Source organism: Molothrus aeneus, chromosome 6, assembly GCF_037042795.1.
Source record: "Molothrus aeneus isolate 106 chromosome 6, BPBGC_Maene_1.0, whole genome shotgun sequence".
Lineage (NCBI taxonomy): Eukaryota > Metazoa > Chordata > Aves > Passeriformes > Icteridae > Molothrus > Molothrus aeneus.
Genome location: NC_089651.1, coordinates 15,874,843 through 15,893,974, shown reverse-complemented (window position 1 = coordinate 15,893,974; position 19,132 = coordinate 15,874,843). Strand labels below are relative to the sequence as shown.

The 19,132-nt window shown below is 46.8% G+C and overlaps 1 protein-coding gene across 1 annotated transcript; it reads right to left on the bottom strand.

Annotated features, from left to right (window-relative positions):
- Positions 1 to 891: 891 nt before the first annotated feature.
- On the bottom strand, positions 892 to 17,244 carry TH (tyrosine hydroxylase). Its single transcript, XM_066552178.1, has 13 exons — positions 17,155 to 17,244; positions 12,585 to 12,788; positions 9,490 to 9,664; positions 8,624 to 8,712; positions 8,341 to 8,408; positions 6,564 to 6,614; positions 5,631 to 5,776; positions 5,183 to 5,318; positions 4,990 to 5,059; positions 4,654 to 4,710; positions 3,982 to 4,077; positions 3,685 to 3,818; positions 892 to 1,364 (listed from the first exon to the last, which is right to left on the bottom strand). Exons 1-13 carry the CDS (start codon positions 17,242 to 17,244, stop codon positions 1,205 to 1,207), a joined length of 1,476 nt encoding a protein of 491 aa, XP_066408275.1. The 3' UTR covers positions 892 to 1,204.
- Positions 17,245 to 19,132: the final 1,888 nt, after the last annotated feature.

Here is a 19,132-nt window from a genome sequence, read left to right as displayed (position 1 = left end):
AGCTTGAGGAAAAGCAGCTAGCCCTGGTGTCAAACTGCTGATTTCAGTAATGGCCTTTTAAGCAATTTAGGAGGAATTTAGGAGGAAGGGTCAAATAAGAAAAGAAACAGAAAGGAGAGATTGAAGCAGGCAGGAGACTGAGTGCCATCAGTAGCTAAGGAGTTAAAATTTGAGAGAACTGGGGTTAAAGCACATATATGTGGAGGTCTGAAATGGGATAAAGAGTAATAGATTGTAAACTATTATGACTGAGCCACAGTAGGAGTAACACTGGAGAACAATGTTAGCCGTGTTAATAGCCAAAACTTCACTGCCAAGTCTTGCAGTTCTTTAAAGAGGAAATTATAAAAATCATATATTGTGGATAAGGACGGCAAAAACCGACACAGAAACGTTATAAATGGTCATGCAAACAACTCTGTGTAATTCTCCCCTTCACTGTCCCCCACAGCTGTTTAGCAGCCTCCACACATCCCAAGCCCAGCTCTGATACTGCACAGCTGCATAACCTTGGGCCAAACTTCTGAGCAAACCGCTAAGTTATGAGACAGTCTGCAAGAAGATAAGAAGGGCAAAAGCAGGGGGAGGAAAACCAAGAGCTTTGGGTCAGATCAAGCCATTAATATCTACACTGAAAACTGCATGAAACTGGGTTTGAGCATCCAAACCAGATGTTTACCTTCCTTGGAAAAGGCCAGCAATAGCATTAGTCACTCACCTGAGCTACATCAGGTGATAGTAATATTAGGATAACTAAGAACAAGACTCATAGAGTTGCTTTGGGGATAAAAAAAAAAAAAGGCAAATTAAATTTTTCTGTCAAATTGCAGTTAAAAAAAAATTATTGCTTCTCTTTTTTTCTTTTTGAATACAGTAGATTTTCTCCTCTTCCTTGCACCCAGGAGCCTAGCATACAGCTCTTGACTTCAACTTTTTAGCCTGGCCATGCTTTTTGTATCTGCTAAGCCTCTTCCAGCAGTCAATAGAGAAGCTACCCAAAAAGCCAGCAGGCCTTGGGTGCGTCCTGCTGCCCTCCTCCGAGCTGGCCCTACATACAAACGTGGGAAGCTGTTGGGGTCGCGTGGTGACAGGCAGCAGTGCCAATGTTTGGAGCAGACAGGTAGGAATGATCAGCTGGGAACCAGGAGAGGGCAGGGCAGGACTCTGGGGGCTGGGAGGGGACAGAAAGGGCTCAGTTCTTGTATTAACTGATAACATTGAGCGCGTTAATCAGCGAGTGAAGCTCATCCCTCACGCTCTCCAGGGAGTGGCAGATCATCTGAGGGCTGTCCAGGAGCTCGATGCTGTGGGTGTAGGGCTCGTACTTCACCGAGAAGGGCCGCTTGATGTGCGCCGCGTAGCTCCTGCAAGGGAAGGTGCACAAGGATGGCTACAGGGCAGGGGCCCTGAGTCTCCCTCCTACTCATCACCATTTACCCAGGAAGATCAGCACAGGTTAATGCCTCCTTTAGGCAGAGTTTCCACCTTTCCAGCCCCACTGCAGCAGTAGTTGAGATCCCTTCTGTTTGTCAAGGACCACCATGAGTTTGACTGTGGCTCTCTGTGGGCTGTACCAAACAGGAGGGCACATCAAACTGGTCACCTCCATGGCCATTGCCAGGCATTCCCTGCTGCAATTCCCTTTTCAAAAAAGGCCAAGGAGATTTAGAAGCTAATTGCAGGGAAAGCCTCTGGTATTATTGTAGTATATTACTAAATCCTTTCTGACATGCATTTATTGATTAATCTCTGCTTGGGGAGGGGGGAACTAGCTGTGTGCTTATTAAGGATAGACTTGACAGGCAGTGGCTCAGACCTGAGCTAGAGGATGAGAATAGTGTCACCAGAGCCTTGTGCTTCAGCAAAGCTGCACTGCTGTACCCAAAGCCAAATTCAGCCTGAATCTCGGCGATGAGCTTGACTCTACCTGATATCTCTCAAGAGCAAGATCTTGTTGCTGTTTTTCTAATGGAGAAGCATGTGGTCAAGTGAAAGCTAATCAAGGGGAGGGCTTCCCCAAAGTTGCCCACATTCACTTCCAGCACTGAGATTGGTATACTTGACAAGGCAGGGCTTTTTCATTTGGGGGTTGTATGGTTGTATGACTATGGAGCTGAAAATCTATAGTTAGGTGCTTGTGGCTGCAGTCTCACGCTGGAAAGGCTTGGGAACATGAGGGGACAAACAGCGCTAACAACAGGCATGCTCCTGTCCTCTGCCGAGGCTTCACCCTTTCGCTCCTGGATTGCTTAGCTTAGGCTACCCTCTTGTGGCTACCGCGGGGCTGCTCCGGCGCGGCGCTCGGGAAAGCGCAGCCCTTTCCCAGATGGAGACAGATGTTCCTCCAGCTGGTACTTCATGGCTAGGCCGGAACTGGAGGGATCTGGAGGAAAACACAGCACAGAGGGCCAAGGGGAAACACGGTGCAAGGCACAGGCTGGCGCTGGCAGGGAGCTGCCATGCCGTTGCATGAAAACAACGAAAAAAAGCATAAACAAAGGAGGTTCGTGCATACTCACATTGTCCTCCTCCTAAAAGATGTGGTTCCTCTCAGTTCTGCCAGGCAAAGTCCTGCTCACTCTTTTGTTAATGTCAGCAGTCACAGTGATGGCTCATAGCACAGCCTCTAATGGCTAGAAACCTGCCCTCCAAAATGGGTGTGCTCACTTGACACCTTTTGAGACAACTAGATACATCACGGCTGCTTGGAAGGGCACTGGGGGAGTGTGTCCTTTCTGAGAAAAGAGGTTTTTCCCTAGGAGTAACACTGATAGTCAGGCCTGTGGTGGCAGCTGCCAGTAATGCAAAAGGGACGATGCTTTAATGTTTTCACCTTACAGAGCAGCATCTGTGTGGTCTCTGAGCTCCTTAAAGAGGATAATTTACAGTGCTTGTCACAGTCAAGACCCTCTAGCCTAATCTTGGCTGTGTATATGGTGTATTCTCCCTTTTTAAATGCAAGGAAATGACTCATTAGGCAGCAGTTGAGTTTTTTTTAAAGCAGCCGTGTGTGTGTGTGTGTGTGTGTGTGTGTGTGTGTGAGCATGGGCTCCCCCGTGCTTGCTTTTGAGCAGCTGGACTCCAGGTTGTATGAACAGTGCAAGTGAGAGTAATAAAAGCAGAAGTTGAAATATAGCAGTCCTCACCAAGTTATTTATATTAAATACCCCTCTTGTAGGAACTGTTAAGTCTTGTACGTCATGTTTGTCTCATCCTGTCTCTTTCCTAAGTGAGGATAAAAGTGGTATAGGCAAAGTTTTCCTCTGTCAATCAAAGCAGTCCAAGGACTGAGCTTTCCTCCTGTGGGCAATTCTGGGTATGACCAAGAAAATGCTCTTCTGAACAGATGTCTGTGGGTAAAGCTGACCCTTACCATCCTGTTTTCAGTCCCATGGGATTGGGAAACCCAGTTACCATGGTGGGATGGTATCTGGGGCCCAGTAACACTAACAGTAATGCTAACAAGCCTAGTGGCAGAAGCCAATTTTTCCCCCTGGATAGATTTATTCATGTCAAGCATGTTCCCTGTAGGATCTGGAGAACTGCTTTACTTTGGAAGACCTGACCAAAGTTTTCAGAGCACTTCTGAGAACTCAGACTGAAAGCAGCCAAAATGTCAAGCCCTATTTCAATATAACACCCTCATCTCCTATTGTTTGGGTCTCTCTCATTGCCCAGTCCTACCTCAATTTATTTTTGGCATCACTGAAGCTCTCAGACACAAAATAAACAGGCTGGTAGTTCTGGTCCTGGTAGGGCTGAACAGCTGCAGCATCAGGGTCAAAGTCCCTCACCTCTGGTTCATCTGACAAGGAGTGCTGTGAACATGGCAGAAAAAATCCAGCGTGAGACTAAGGGGAGTGGAGACCACACATGGGGTAGGCAAAGGTGGAGAACAGACTGGGGGAAGTCATTGTGCAGAAGCAGGAGGTGTTTTTCTCCACAGGGTCTAGAGCAGAGGCAGGTTATAGTGGGACTTACAATGAGCTCCCCATAGGAAGAAAGGAGCCCGGCTCCGTAGGCTTTGACTATTCCATTCTGTCTGCAGAGCCCAAACTCCACTGTAAACCAGTAAAGCTGTGAAAAGAAAATGAAAAATTCCTGAGGGACACAGCTCCTCGTCCTAATCTCCCTGTCACTTCTGAGCCCTTACACCATGGCCAGGCTCTGGGGTTGTTTAAAGGAACAGGCACCTGCTTCTTTGTCCCCTCTCTACACTTTGGTTTCAGAGAAAAGTGCTAAACTAAGTTGCTGCTACACCAGGACAGAGTCTGTGTTCCTAGGCTTGTTCCATCTGCTGTGAGATGCTGCTGTTTGGTGTCCTTGGAGCAGGACAGGTCACCTTGCTGAGGGAGAGCCAAAGGAAGCAGATGTCATTTAATCCCATCCCAAAGAGTCCCAGCAGTGCTGTTGTTGGAAATCCGATGCTTGGTGATACTACTGGTGCCCGAGAAAATTGGGTTAATGTGCAAGTGAGCTCTGCTGTTTAACTGATCTCTGCTCTGCACAGTCATCATGAAAAGAGCATGGGGCAGCTTGGGTGGGAGCTCTGAGCCTGCAAATCTTGGAATACCAAGCTGGACCAGTCCCCTTGATACCACAGAAGCACTGCTGGAGGTGTTGTGTCCCCATCCAGCAAAGGGGAAATCTTACCGTTGCTAGTTTCTCAATTTCTTCATCAGTTGCTCCCAGAGACGCCAGCCCAATGTCCTAGGAAGAGAAGGGAAGGAGCAAACATCGGGACTGAGGGCCTTAGACATTGATTGCTCTGTTTTATTGGCTCAAGACCATACATATTGCTGCCCTGCAGTGCCAGGCATCTGCTGGGACTTCATCGTGATCAGACTAAAACCACTTTGTTGCAGAGTCAGTATTTAGGGTCTTGGTCCATCACAGAACTCATGGCTAATAAGAGGAAGAAAGGTTTAGGTGGCAACACCAGGGTTTGGATTCCCACCTCTCAGGGGGAGAAAGCAGATACCACCTTACCTGAGAGAACTGGGCAAATGTCTTGTCAGCCAGCATCGGGACATGCCCCAGCAGCTCGTGACAGCAATCCCTGCCGAGGGGAGGGGGAAAGGAGGCAAACACAGTCAGCAGCAGCAGAGTGCGTCTGCTGGGGGAAGAGGGCGATGTCCGGCCGGCTGGGGCTCTGCGGAGGGAGGCCACGGGCGATACTCACGGCTCGGGGGAGTGCATGGGCGAGGAGGCGTGGCGGATGTACTGCGTGCACTGGAAGACGCGGAAGGCCAGGCTGGCCAGGAAGTCCCGTGCCGAGAGCAGGCCAGCCACGGGCCGCAGCTGGAAGCCAGTCCTCTCTGAAACAGCACACACCCGCTGTGCAGGGCGCTCGGCCCACAGGCTGCCCCCAGCACTGGGGGCTACACAGCCCAATCCATCTGCTTCTCTGGGAACAGCCCCTGCTCTTCAGGTGCTCAGCGGGATCGTTTACCATGGGCTTGCCCTTCAGCCACAGCCCGCTGTGTTTGGCTGCAGGCCCCACCACCTGGGCTCTACCTCTGTCCTCTGTGAGCAATGCCCAAGGCACCAGCTCTCCTCCTAAATCTCGGCTCACTCACTACTCCTTTGGGTTCAGACCCTGAACCTGGGTGCCCCGGGCTCGTACTCACCTTTCAGGAAGCGGGACACCTCCTCCAGCTGAGGGATGTTGTTCTCATTGTAGCCACAGAATTTCTCCAGTAGACTGAAAGCCTCAAGGTATTCCTTGCAGGCATGGGTGGGGTACAAGCTCTTCAGGGTGCTGTACACCTCCTTCCTTCAGGAGGAGAGGTGGCAGACATTCAGTGGTTAATGTGTCCAGTCCCCTCCTGCGCTCTGGCTATGCACCATCAGGGACTCATGTCTTTAGGCTCCGTGTCCTTTTGCCTTTCTCCACCTAAGTCTATGTCTCTGCACATTGATAGAGGTATGTAAACACACAGACACACATTCAAATGACCCTGCAAAGGCAGCACAGGTCTGTGTCTGCACAGACCTATTTTTGACTTGGAGGTCAGAAGACTGTATGAAAGGTATTAGCTGGAATTAAAATATTCCCAGTAGGTTAACTCCTGAAGCTGCACTGTGAAGACAGTCAATAGAACCTGATGACCTTGTTCAGAAGCCTGTGTACTCAGCTCATATGAGCTGGCCTTGTTTTCAGAAACACTCCTGCACAACACTCCTGGAAAAAATCACGTTCAAAGGGAGTGCTTTCCTAACTGAGGCCTGTGAGGTACCACACGGACATTCACCATGGGCCTCACACTTCTTCCTGCAGCTGTGATAACTGCTCTTTGTTTGGAGGCTGCTACTGAGTCAGGACCCTTAGAGAAGTGGGGCTCCAAATTATCCACCTTGCTCTGTGGGGAAGCTCCTTTGGAGGAAACTCCTGGAGGCTGCACCATGAAAGTGTTTTTCATAACAAGCCATTAAGTAGGATGCTTGCACTCCTGACACATTTTTCAAGAGGTCATGCCCTAAATGTTTGGGTTCTGATTCACAGCTTCTAGTGGTGAAGCAGTACTAGTGAAATCAGCACTAATCATGAAATCAGCACTCACCAGGTAGCTGTTTCCTCCGCCGTGTACTCCACGTGAGGGATCGGGTCCCCGCTGCAAGGCAAAGGCACCATTACTGAGCAGAGCCCCAGCCAGGCCCATCTTCCCCAGGAGAGGAAGCACTCTGGAGAAGCTCTGCATGATGTTCTTAAATCTTCTTTAAAAACCAAACAAGGGGGTGACAGGAAAAACAAAGCCTTAGTACTGGGGCATTTGTACAGGTGCAACAAATACATAGATGCAAAGAAAAGCATGAGTCTAGTCAGAGATTGTGAATGAACAAGGGATGAGCAAGAGTTTAGCAGGTGTAATATTTACCAGGGGGGAAAAAATGGTTTTCTCTGAAAAAGAAATTTTAAAACTTTGTGTGTGAAAATAAATTCATTTCTTATGTCTGAGCTTCAGGGAGCTGATGGCTCCAAGAATGAACTGGTGGCTGGGAAATAAAAGCAGCTAATAAGGAAAACTAAATGCATTTGACCTGCAGAAAAATATATTGTCAATAAGGTTAAGGATGGCAGGAAAAGAAAATTTCAACATTGATGTAAATGGGCATTGATGAAATGACAATTTTGCTTTTTCTCATCATAGTTAACAATTGTATTTCTTAAGTCTTTATTTTCTGTGTTTGGACAAATGAGATATTCATATATTGTAAAGCACAGTTCCTGAAGGGATGCCTGAAGGGATGCTACACAGTGGCTCATAAATGTTAACCTGTAGGTGAGATGTTAGAGAAGACCTCTTAAATTGGTGCCTCATCTTAGGACAGTATTTAACCCTGTGTCACTTGGGACTCTTCCTCTGGCACTGTGACTTTCTGTGTGTTTAGTATTTGAATAGGATAAAACCATCAGTGTTCATATCCTGGGCTTCAAATTGGCAAGGTACATGAGAACCAGAGCAGAAGCCCTTGCTGGGATCACACCAGTTGCAGGGGTAGCTCAAACAAGTGACCCATATAATTTCTGTAGACTGCTTTCAGCACTTAAAGTCCTGCTCAGAGACAGAATGCTAAGGTGAAAGGCAGCGTCACTGAATAGGATCTAGGGAATATTTTACAAACCTAACATGAATATCAGACTCTGTCTGATGTTGTAGTGAACATGCTGAGTGCTATCACTGTATGTATCAGAATAGAAGTATTAAGTAAGAGTACAAGGCATAGTCTTAAATCTATATAAGACAATTACTGGAACATTACTGGAATCTATTTAATTTAGCAGAGTTAGGAGGCGAATCATTTAGCCTATAAATACCCTCAAAGCAAAAAAAGAAATAAATCTGATTGCAGTATTTTACCTAGTAGATGAAAGGCATGTGTGATCCATTGGGTAAAAGCTAAAGCTATCAAAGTCCAGCTTAGAAATAAAACCCACATTTTTTTCACGACCAGGATAATGAACCTTTGGAACAAATTTTCTGGGCATGGGTATCTTTTTCAGTACTTGAAACACTGAAGTCAAAACTAGATGCCATTCTAAAGAGAATTTCCAAATGAAGTTTGAGGTCTGATGGATATATATCTGGCTTTTGTTATGCAGGAGGTTTATTCTTACTATACTCTTACCAATGTATGAATTAATGACAACAGATATTTTTTAATTTAAGAGAGACTGGAATGCAATGAGAGAAGGGAGACACAAAAGGAGCTGGAAAGGCTGAATAGGGAGACAAAACATAAAGGAAGAGAAGTGTCATACAGGTGACATACAATGACTTCCCAATAGGTTCACTGACATGTCATTATCCCCACATGAATGTTAGGAAGGAGACTTACTGCTTATAGTGAAAAGCAATCTCTGCTATTGATTTCCTTCTCTGCCGATATACTGGGTCAGAGTAGCCCTGTGGTGACAAACAGGAACAGAGACACAGAACTTTTAATCAGTCACTAAAGTTTCTCACCCAGGAAAATTCATCACTGGCTGTAGAGACATCTCTCAAGGTGGCAGTCACACTCCAGTCCCCTGATCAGCTGCACTGATGGGTGTTCTCAGCTCCCTGCTTCCGTGGGACAGCTCAGGAGTTCAGTGGGACAGGGTGCACTCAGAGTGACTCACCGGGTGATCCAGATCCAAGTCAGGGTCAAACTTGGTGACCAAATGGTGGCACTTGTCCAGTTCGCAGATTTTCCTGGGAAACCAGTGAACTATGGGGAGAGAGAAAGTGACAGTCTGTCTGTGCAAGGGAAGATCCCCTAAAGAGAAGGGCCTCTGAGGCTGAATAAGATACACCTGATCTGGTGTACCAAATGCACACATACAACATGGCACAGCTACTTCCAGGCAGTAGTTTCACAATCTCAGTGCTCCTTTCCTAGTCATGTCTAATGCCATGATCTGCATTTCATTACTTCCTTGCCCATCTCTCAGCAGAATATTTTGTGGCAAAATTGAAGAAGAAGGTGAAAATTAGATTTTACTGAATGATTCACATTAAAAAACACCCAGAGATCCTGCTGGTCATAGTTCTCTAGGGATAGTCTCCTCCAATATTTTTCTACAATAATCATCCTATCTTCAGAACAGGATGGCACAGGAAGTGTCTTGTAGATTAGTGCTGAATCTGTACAGAGGTCACACATAGGTAGGAAACTACTTTGCATTTATAAAATAAAAGGCTGGAGTAGGGATGGAGAACTAATGAGGAGAGGTGTGAGCAAAGCATGAAATTCAACCTCCTATTTCAATTTTTTTCAATCTTTTACCAGAAGAATGAGCTATGAACAGTGGAGTCTGTTGAGAAAAGGACAAGGATGGAAAATACTTTCAGGATTCAGGTATCCCAGAGGCAGTCCCTTCTGGTTTGCTCAAATTCAGTGCACAGCAGCCCTTTCCCTTTACTGGGAATAACAAAGCCTCCACCGTGTTTCTACAGGGAGAGCTCAGCCCCTCAGCACAAGTGAAAGTGTTTGTAAGTTCCTTACATTTGTCTTCCTTAGTGGTCCTCACATCTTCTGCTACCCTCTTGATGGAGCTAATGAAAGTATTGAGGTCAGAGCTGTGGACTTCACAGCGCACAAAGTATTCCAGCTCAGCAATCCCTTCACGGGCCTTTCGGCTAAGCCTGGTCTCCAGGTGGTGAATTTTAGCTTCAAATGTCTTTTGAGACACGGAAAGGAAGAAAAAAACCAAAACATTAAGCAACATTTGAAACACCCCCTGCTACTACCCATATGGACACAGAATTATAGAACAGTTTGGGTTGGAAGGGACCTTAAACATCATTCTCATTCCAACCTCCCTGCTATGGACAGGGACAGCTTTCACAGACCAGGTTGCTCAGAGCTCTCTCCAACCCGACTTTTAACACTCCCAGGCATCCACAGCTCTGGGCAACCTATTTCAGTGCCTCATCACCCTCACAGTAAACAATTTTTTCCTACTATCTGACCTAAACCTACTGTCTTTCAGTTTGAATCCATCCCCCCTGCCCTGACACTACGTGCTTTTATAAAAGTCCCTCTCCATCTTTCCCCTAGACCCCCTTCAGTTATTACAGGGCTGCAATTATGTCACCAATAAGCCTTCTCTTTTCCAGGATGAACAATCCCAGTCTGGGACGGATTCCTTCTTGTTTTCTTCAAGCCTCCCACCTCCCTCCCGTATAAGCACCCTTACCCATTAATTCCACATTTTCTCCTTTTGCACAAACACCGAGGCCGTTCAATAACAACCAACAGAAGACTTCCACATGGCAAAGAAGACCAATTGATGTGGCAGAGCGCCACGTTACATTTTCCCACCCCAGCCACTCCCGAGGCGTGTGTTGGTGGGGGCTGTGGCGGGTGGGGTGCTGGCCTGGCGGGGCCCCGCAGGTCCGGCGGGGTCCCAGGGGTCTGGCAGAGTCCAGCAGGTCCGGCGGGGTCCCGCGGGGTCCCGCAGGTCCGGCGCGGGCCGGGCGGGCCGGCGGCGCGGCGCTGGCCGTGGTGCTGAACGCCGGGGCTGCCGCGGCTCGTCCGCACCAGCGCTGGTCTGGGTTCACACCAGCACCGATGTCATTTGGGCTCGCTGTAGGAACTGGCCTCCCCCATGGAACAAGGAGGCAAAATGATGTCTGCAGTCTCGCAGAGGGCCCTGGTAGATTTGTGGGTATTTTCTTTAGCTCAGTGAAAACTGGCAGTACAAGCCCAAGGCACTAGGCAATGACCCAACCTTCCCAAAGTTCCTGCAGGACCTTTGATAGAGGAAGGGACATGATTTCTTTTGTTAATCAGAGGCAAAAAGATGAGAAGGAACAGACGTGATGCCACAGGTAAATTAAATTTACCTGTGTTTTTTAATGTACCTACCAACTTCACTATTACATTGTCCCCTCAACAATCGATACCTTTGCATTAATCTGACAGCTGTGATTGCATTACCTATGCTTCAGCTGCATGTAACACATACAGAAGAGTGAAACCAGCTTCCCTGCAGCTTGGTTCATGATGAGGTAAATGTCATTATGCCCGTCTGCTTTCATATCTTGTACCTGCATTGCCAGAGGGATCTGGGAAATGAATCTTCCTCTGCTGGGACTTGACATGCGTGTCTTTTTATTATATTTAAAGCTCTCTCTGTGACAAGCTCAAAGAGCTTTTTTGCTCCAGGAAGAAACAAACAATATTTGAACATAAACTGCCACAGCTTCTCGCTTGATGTTTTAAAAATTGTTTAAATTACAGAGTTTAAATGCAATATAACATAAACTCTTTGAAGTAAAAGAGCTTACACAACTGTTTCATACCCACTGAGCAGCCTGTTGAATGTTACACTGGTGGATTTGTCATGCTTTATCTGGCACCTGTGTGTTCTGAGGAGACCCCAGTCATCTCAACACATGGGTTTTGTATGAAAATTTGTAATAAAGGTTCTTTCAGTCTGGAGACAAGAACCATACATTGCCCAGAAAACAGCTTTTCTCTCAACAGTTCTCGTAGAGGAATTGTAATTGCTGAAGATCTAAAAGTTTTTCATAAGATTATCAGAGGTAATCTAAATGGGCAATGAATAGCTAGAATGCCCTACAATTTCAAGGAAATACTTATCCCCCAAACACACTTTTTGTATGTTTACAGTTTTTAAGTAGCAGGTTTTCTGTATAGTGTACAAAGCCTCAAACAACCTGCTGTGACTGGACATGTTCTGAGCAGGAGGTTGGACCTGAGACCTCCAGAGGCCCCTTGCAAGCCCCGTGACTGATTAATGGGAACAAATTGTCCTCTCCTCTCACTGCTGAAGTCAATGAAATTAAACTACCATAAATAAAATGCATCTCAGAACCTCAGTTTGCAAAACACTTTTGAATCATTCTGGATGAAAACACACTACATGAATGCAAGCTATCATGCTTGGATTACTGTTTAAATAGGCAGCACTTATCTCAGTCTTTCCATTCATGGCAGTGAGATCCTATATAATGCAACATTACATTGCTGGCTAGGGGGAAAAAGCTTGGTTACCAGTTTTCCTTGGAATTAAAGGCATAGACAGGATGCTTCTCTCGGGGAACCAACAGAACCTTTAACATGTGAATCAGAATAGAGCAGGTAATTTTGAAATCAATATGCCAGTTTTACACCCAGGACAAAGTTGTTTCTGTAACTATTTGACTGAGGACCAGTGTGGTAACAACCCACAAGTGAGGTGAGTTTGGTCTGTGGACAGGCAGGGCACGCAGCTTGCTTTGAATGTGGGATCAGAGCCTGTGCCTGAAGTTGAAGTGCTGAGCAGTGGGGAGGGCTGTCAGAGTACACTGCAAACCATAAGGTGTGGACTTGAGTGTGAAACAAAATAATTAAGCAAAATTTAGGACAGAGCTTAACAGCACTGCAAGACGAGATACGCCTCCTTGTTACTGATGGCAAGTGAGAACACACTGGGCCACGAGCAAAGCATGACTTCAGAGATACCAGACAATTATTGTGATAATTTCAAGTAGGCAGACCTAGTCTGAGGCTTCTTTATTACACTCAAGTGACGCTTCTCACAGCCCAGTCGTGAAACCTGTAGTGTGTTCCTTGAGTACCAAGGTACTCACCTCAAATACCTTAAGGACACGGGACAGTGGTGAAGTCTTGGCTCCCTTGAGCATGAAGAAGAGGTTCAGCATGGCTCTCCCATCCTTCTCCTCGAATACAATGGTCTCTGTGGACTCTGCAGCATCAGTGGCTGCAGCCGCAGCCTCTCTCTCCTTCCTGGCATCCTCAATGAGGCTTTGGCGTCTTCCAATGAACCTTGGAGACTGAAGGCAGAACAGAAATAAATAACACTGCTCACAGAGTGGAGGAGATCAGAGGCATTCCCAGTAGCTGGATAAGATGTGACTGGTATGTGTCAGCAGAGGAAGCAGGGAAAGCCTGGACTGACTTGCCTGGCTTTGTAGAGGAAGATCTGCTCATGAGGACTGAGGTTTTAGAATTGAACTTTCAGAAATGTGAATCTTTGGTAAAAAAAAACAAAACTGTGTAAAATATCTTTTTAGCATAACTGGAGAGTGGGCTTCTCCTCTCACCTCCCCTAGCAACAGTTCTCAATATGTTCTGAAAAAAACCAAAACCCACAAAAACCTTACGTGGTTTTCAGGTGTCTGATGAACTGAAGTGGAGAGACATCAGATAAACCTGAGGTCATCTGAGAAAAGATACTTTGTGAGGGACAGGTGAAGCCCACAGCTGTGGCCTGGCCAGGAAACAGGAACTGTTTGCAGGTGTATTAGCAGGGCAGCTTAGCAAAACTGCTCCCAGGATCCAATGTGACATTTACTTTTGACATTAAGTGGATGCTTATCCATTGAAGTGTAATTGAAACCACAACCATATACCCCAGAAAATAAATTCCTCCCACTTATCTGTAGATTCATTTTGTCTGAACAAACTCCTGCAGATTTCTGTTACTTGGAATTGAACCTAAAATGCAACTCTGTGCCTGAGGTCATGTCAGGACACCTGTTTATACTTATAGTGAACTACAAACTATTTCAATCACTGCTGTTTCTTTTGTTGTACAAATAGCTCATATACCAACTTATTTGTTCTTGGTCTTTTTACAACCAGTTTTCTATTCAGAGGCAATGCATCTGGTTCTAGTTTTCTGTGTTCAAGACCCAAACCAGATGACAAACCTCTAGAGCTTGCTAAAAGAAACCTGGCACAGCACTGAAGAAGGACACAGAGTGGGACTGGCTGTAGTTTCCCCTGTGATTACAGTGAAAATATTTAGAACATGCTAACTAAGCAGTGCTTTCCCTACCTCATGAAAATTAAGAGTGTTTTCCTTTTAACAAGACAGCCTGACTGATTAGTAAGTTTATTTTCTCTCTGATTTTCAAAGCCCACTATCAGTAACTCATGTTTCTTGTGAGAATCCTCTTGGATGCTTTAGCGGTGTAAAGCTGACTCTTTAAATACAGCCTCAAAAACTCAGCAGCACATCGAGGCAGCAGCCCACACACCTCTATCTGCTCCTGTTTCAGTAAAGATACCCCTCCAAAATGACATTTCCAGATCCCCCCCCCTTTATTCCTCAGGGCACAGAAAAACACCTTATAACAAATACGTGCATGCTGCTGCTTGTCTGAATTGGTGGCATTCATGCCCAAAGAGAGCAGACATCTCACAAGTGACCTCAGTAACTTTAAAAATCTTGTCAGCATGTGCTCAGCTTTAAGTGTGTTTTCCACCAGTGCAGTGTTTTAAGCTAAGCTGGTGTTTACTTTGAAGTGCCTGCAATAAGCAGGGCAAACTGTGCCCTGTGGCAGCCACAGAAAATGAGCTCCACAGCCATCCCAAGCCAGGCAGTGCTTTACCCAAGGGTGCCTTGTCACTCTGTGCCCCAAGGTGCAGCAGGATTTTACTTCTGGGTAGGAGAAGGGTAGAGAAGGGAAATTAGACCCCCATATTGAGGATCTAAACCAGATTGAAATCCAGCTGGGTGGGTTTAAAATACCAGGGTTGGGTGACCGGAAAGCTGCACCAGGAGAAGCAGACTCAACCAATCCCTCACATGTGCTGGAGCTGGGTGGCCCCTGGCAGGCAGGAGTGGGGGCTTTGGTTTCTGTTCATAGCTGCATGATGGCATAGTTTAAGTGGGTAAATTGGGGAAAAAAAATCAAATCAAAACAAAAAAAGGCTGAATTTTCCTTGGGAGAAGAGGGCTGGGAGGAATCTGCCTGCCTGCTGCCTCCTCTGCCAGCTGAGGCTGCCTGGCTGTGTGTTCCCCACCTCACTGTCCTCAAATCTACCTCTCACATTTATGCTCATGGGGCTATTTTCTCCTTTTGCTGGAAATTAGGATTGTGGGATATATAATAACCAAACTGATCTCTTGATAAATGCCTTTCTTTCTTCCAAAGGCACCATTATATGATATTTCTGAATTGTCTTGCAGACTCCCTCCCTGAGTGCATATCTGGCTACAGTGAGAACTGTAATTTGATTTTGCAAAGCATTTATTTGCCTAACCAGGCCTGACTCATTCACCTCTTCTGAAGGTTAGTTTGCACCTCTTATGAAGGGTTTGTTCATTTTTCCTTCCTCGAATTTGCTGCAAGTCAGTGTGCCCAGCCTGCATATTGTTATTAAAAATTCTGTGTTCTGAGCTATTTTGTTCCTTTCCCCCCCCGCCCCCAGCTCATTATTTGCTGCAATCAGGAAGGATTGTAAAGCCTGGGGACATTAATGTCCCACCCCTGCTTTCCTGGGTGCTTTTTACTGCTTTTTTGGCACCAATATCTGTCTCCTGCTTGGCTCTGTAACCAGACTGCCCCAGGTACAGTCCCAGGGTCTCTTGCAAAAACTATTAGCAGCAGAAAAACTTAATACATAACCAAAGATTTTTCCATGGAATTTGATGTTTGGCTGCCCAGCTGACATGTAAAATACCTGCTGCTGTAGAGGACTTCTGGGATTGCAAAGGTCTGGATTTTCCCACCAGTTTGCAGCTTCCCTGGCAAGGGAACACCTGAGAGCTGCTGGAGGTGATGTGATGGTGGGTGATGGCTGTGGGGCAGATCACCTACGGTCACAGTGACAACACAAGGGCCAGGGACGTGCCATGTCATGTACAAATGCAGAGTCATGCCTCTTGCCTGGTAGAGGGCAGGGTTGTGGAGATCTCCTGTGTTAGGTGAGAGCAAAGAGAAAAGCTTTCCATGCATCCAGCTCTCAGAGCGATCGCCACAGGGCAAAGTTTTAATTTTATTTGTTTTCCCTTTTCTGAAAATTTTCATTCAAAAACAATCACAGGCTAAGGAGGAGCCACTCACCCCAAACAGGTTGCCTCACTCTTGTCAGCCCACTTGTTGAACATGAACTCCCCTGGCCCCTATGTTCAGTGGTCCATTTTTTCATAAAACACAGAGCAGCACCCCAGAGGGTGCAATAACCAAACACTCTTCACTTCTCCAGACACTGAGCGTCTCAAATATGGATTTTGCAAGTTGCCTGGAAAATATCAGGTTTTCAAGGGCCACTCGAGTGTTCATTATTTTGTGGAATGAAAAGGACTGCATGAGAGGGAAGCCTTCCCTGATTTCCATTTATTAGAGAAAGCAAGCTTACCTCCTTGTTTTCTAAATGTTTCCCTTCTTTTCCAGCAAACTCCACTGTCCAAAACACCTTTCTGCCAATGTAGTGGTTGATTTTTAGTGAGGCAGAGCATTGCACAGGGCTAAGAGGAGAGTGGGTGAAAAAGGCAGCAGGTATAAGGGAGAGAAATGGGGAGATCTAAAAGTGACCTGCTGGAGTCACAGTGCAGACATCTGCCAAGCATATCTGCTACATCACCCATCTCTATTCCTAAGGTCCCCTCCTGGTGCACCCATTGCCACTGGCTGCTCTGGCTCCTGCATTGTCACCTGCTGCCTATCTACATCTTTGCCTCACAGGAATGTCCAGTATTGGGAGTCTTCAAGCTCATCCTGCCTGGTATGGCTTCAAAGTTAAGAGCTGAAATGTCCCTGTCCCTACAGCAAGTCTGATGGGTTGGCCAGGTTTGGCTTTCTAAAGACACTTGACATTTCTCTCCTTTCCCTGACACATTCAGACCTGGTGTTTGCAGGAGCTTTCCCTGGGCTAAACACAGGGCTGAGAACACATCAAGGAGGACTGGGAACAGAAATGGGGGAAGGATGTTCTGGGACATAAACTGGATATAGCAGCCATGAACAAACAAGTTAAACTGCCTGTGCCTTGTGTGCTGTCTGAAATGACAGCCCCACTTTATTTATTATGCTAAAACAGGTGAAATCTCTGCAGTTTAATGCCTTGAAACCTCGAAATCATTATGATCTTCTAATTGCCTTTCACAGGGGTATTCCTTGCTATCCTTACCTTAGCTCTGTGGGTTGTTCACCTTACTTTTTGTTGAGGTGGTTTCATTATTTCAAGTTTTCACCCCCTTAAATGTTTTCATTTCACATGTATCAGTATGTAGACAGAACTGTTGGAGTAATTTCCCTTTGCCAGCCTGGAGCCCAGACGTGCCCATGTCGGGGAAGTCCCACAAACAAAGTGTTGGTCCATCTATCCTTGCCTGCCTCTGCCTATAGCTATGGAAGAGTCTGTGGATTTTGGAGGGGGAGGGAAAGAAGTGAGGTAGGGTTGTCTTACCATGATGGCCTCGGCTTGCTTGGAGTCCAGCTCCGACACCGCCCTGCGGAAGCCTTTGGCTGCAGAGGTGGAGATGTTCGGGGTTGGCATCTTTGCTCTTCCACGAGCTCTGCTGTCTGCTTTCCAGCTCCTTGCCAGCTTTTTATAGGGCAGGGCTGACGTCAAAGACTCTTTCAAATCTTCTCTTCCCCTGCCACCTCCCCATCACCACCTCCCTCCTTTCTCCCCCTCGGGCTGAGAGGAGGAGGGGATATGAAGGAGAGAAACGTGTCTGTCCCATTAAATCTAATCGCTACAAAGATTGCAGACACCCTGCCTTCACAGACCAGACAATCCCCCACCTGTTTGCCTGCATCCAAAAGATTTCTTCTCTAATTTACCCCTTCTCTCCTTTCCCCCTCCCCCTCACTTCTGGATGGAGTTCATTCTCATTACATGTTTCAGTCCGGCACATTTGCTTCCCCAGCTTGGGAGTTGCATGAAAGGATTTTGATCTGTGAAAGGATGAAATGAAAGGAAGGCAGAGATTTAGCCCTCTCCAGCCTTTTTCCCCCCTTGTTTGCCTTGTCATGGAGGCAGTAAAGTAATAGGAAAATAACACTGATTCCCGCAAGGCAGCTGCGGGACTGGATGCCGTTCTCATGTGAGCACCTCCCGGCACCCGGCTCCTGACAACTGTGTGTCAGAATAGAGAACACAGCTGTGCCTTCCAGGGCTCCCCCACCACCTCAGAGCTTCATTTGGCCATGTCACTCTGAAAGCAGGAGGGCAGAATCTGACTCCTCAGAAATGAAAAAGGCTGTAGAGGAAATAACCTGGAAAAACCCTCGCAGTCCTGCCTTCCCAAGTGCTTTGCTCCTCTTGCAGTAATTCCTAAGGGACCAAATGCCTGAGTGCAGCTGGGGCTGACGGTGTGTGAGGGGTCAGACCCATGCGAGGGTCTCTGCTTTGTTGTGAGTAAAACTGGCATTTTTCTCTGATTAGATTTCCAGCAGCTGTCCCACCCAAACAAGTGCTGCAAGAATGCATGGCCGTGCTTTGTGTGAGCCACCTCCATCCTGGTGACAGGCCACTGACTGGCACAAATCCCTGTGGCGGGGTAGCTGGTGGCCTTTCACCAGCTGACTGCCCGAGAGCTCACCTGCAGCCTTGCTGACCACAGCACTGACATCTGGTAGGGTTGGTGGCTCATCCTGCACTCAGCAGGACAGCTGAGTTCATCCTAGCCTGCTGATGACTTCTGCAGTGCCAAAAGCTCTGGAGTAACCACAACACATTAACATCCTTGAGGATGCAAAGTTGTTGATGTTTACCAAACACCAGAGAGCAGGCAGCGTGACCAACACTGCCTGCCCCACCACGGCAGCTGGGGAAGTTCATTGTTGGGAGTTGAAGCTGAAGTAAGCAGTTGGCAGAAGCTAAAGATTGGTGCAGTATGAGACAAAATGGATTTTAAGTGATGTGGAGTATCTTCTCTTATTGCAGGTGCTGAGGGCACTTGGCTGGTCAGTACAGTAAAAACCAGAGGAAGGAGTTAAGCAGCCATCGTGGCTCATCTATCCCCAGCCTCTGTGTCCTCACGTGTGGTATCACCTCACACACTGAGAACAGCCCTTGCTTTTGCTTTAATTTCATCCCTAATCCCCTCTGAGTCTCCTAAACTGTCTATTTGCTCTCTGCTAAACCCTGGATGCTCAAAACACAAGATAAGACCCCACCAAACCGGCAGAGGGTAATGCTGCCTGGTGTTGCAAGGTTTTCTCAGAAAATATTTTGGGAGCAGATTCCAAGGCACTCCACTGCCCAGAAGGCAGTCAAGGAGCAGCACTGCAGGCTCAGCCACCTCCTGTCTGCTGGGGTGGCTTTGAGGACCCTCCTGTTGGGGGATTCAAATTAACACAATGCTATGGTTGATTTATTTTTATGTCCCTGGCTGAGGTGAGCCATGGTTGTTGGATAGGCTGGGATGCCAGGAACA

Coding starts and splice junctions, on each gene's coding strand:
- TH (XM_066552178.1), bottom strand. CDS start 17,244: ATGCCAACCCCGAACATCTCCACCTCTGCAGCCAAAGGCTTCCGCAGG. Junction 12,789..17,154: donor AGCAAGCCGAGGCCATCATG/GTAAGACAACCC, acceptor TTCTGCCTTCAG/TCTCCAAGGTTCATTGGAAG. Junction 5,777..6,563: donor GCGGAGGAAACAGCTACCTG/GTGAGTGCTGAT, acceptor CTCCTCCTGAAG/GAAGGAGGTGTACAGCACCC.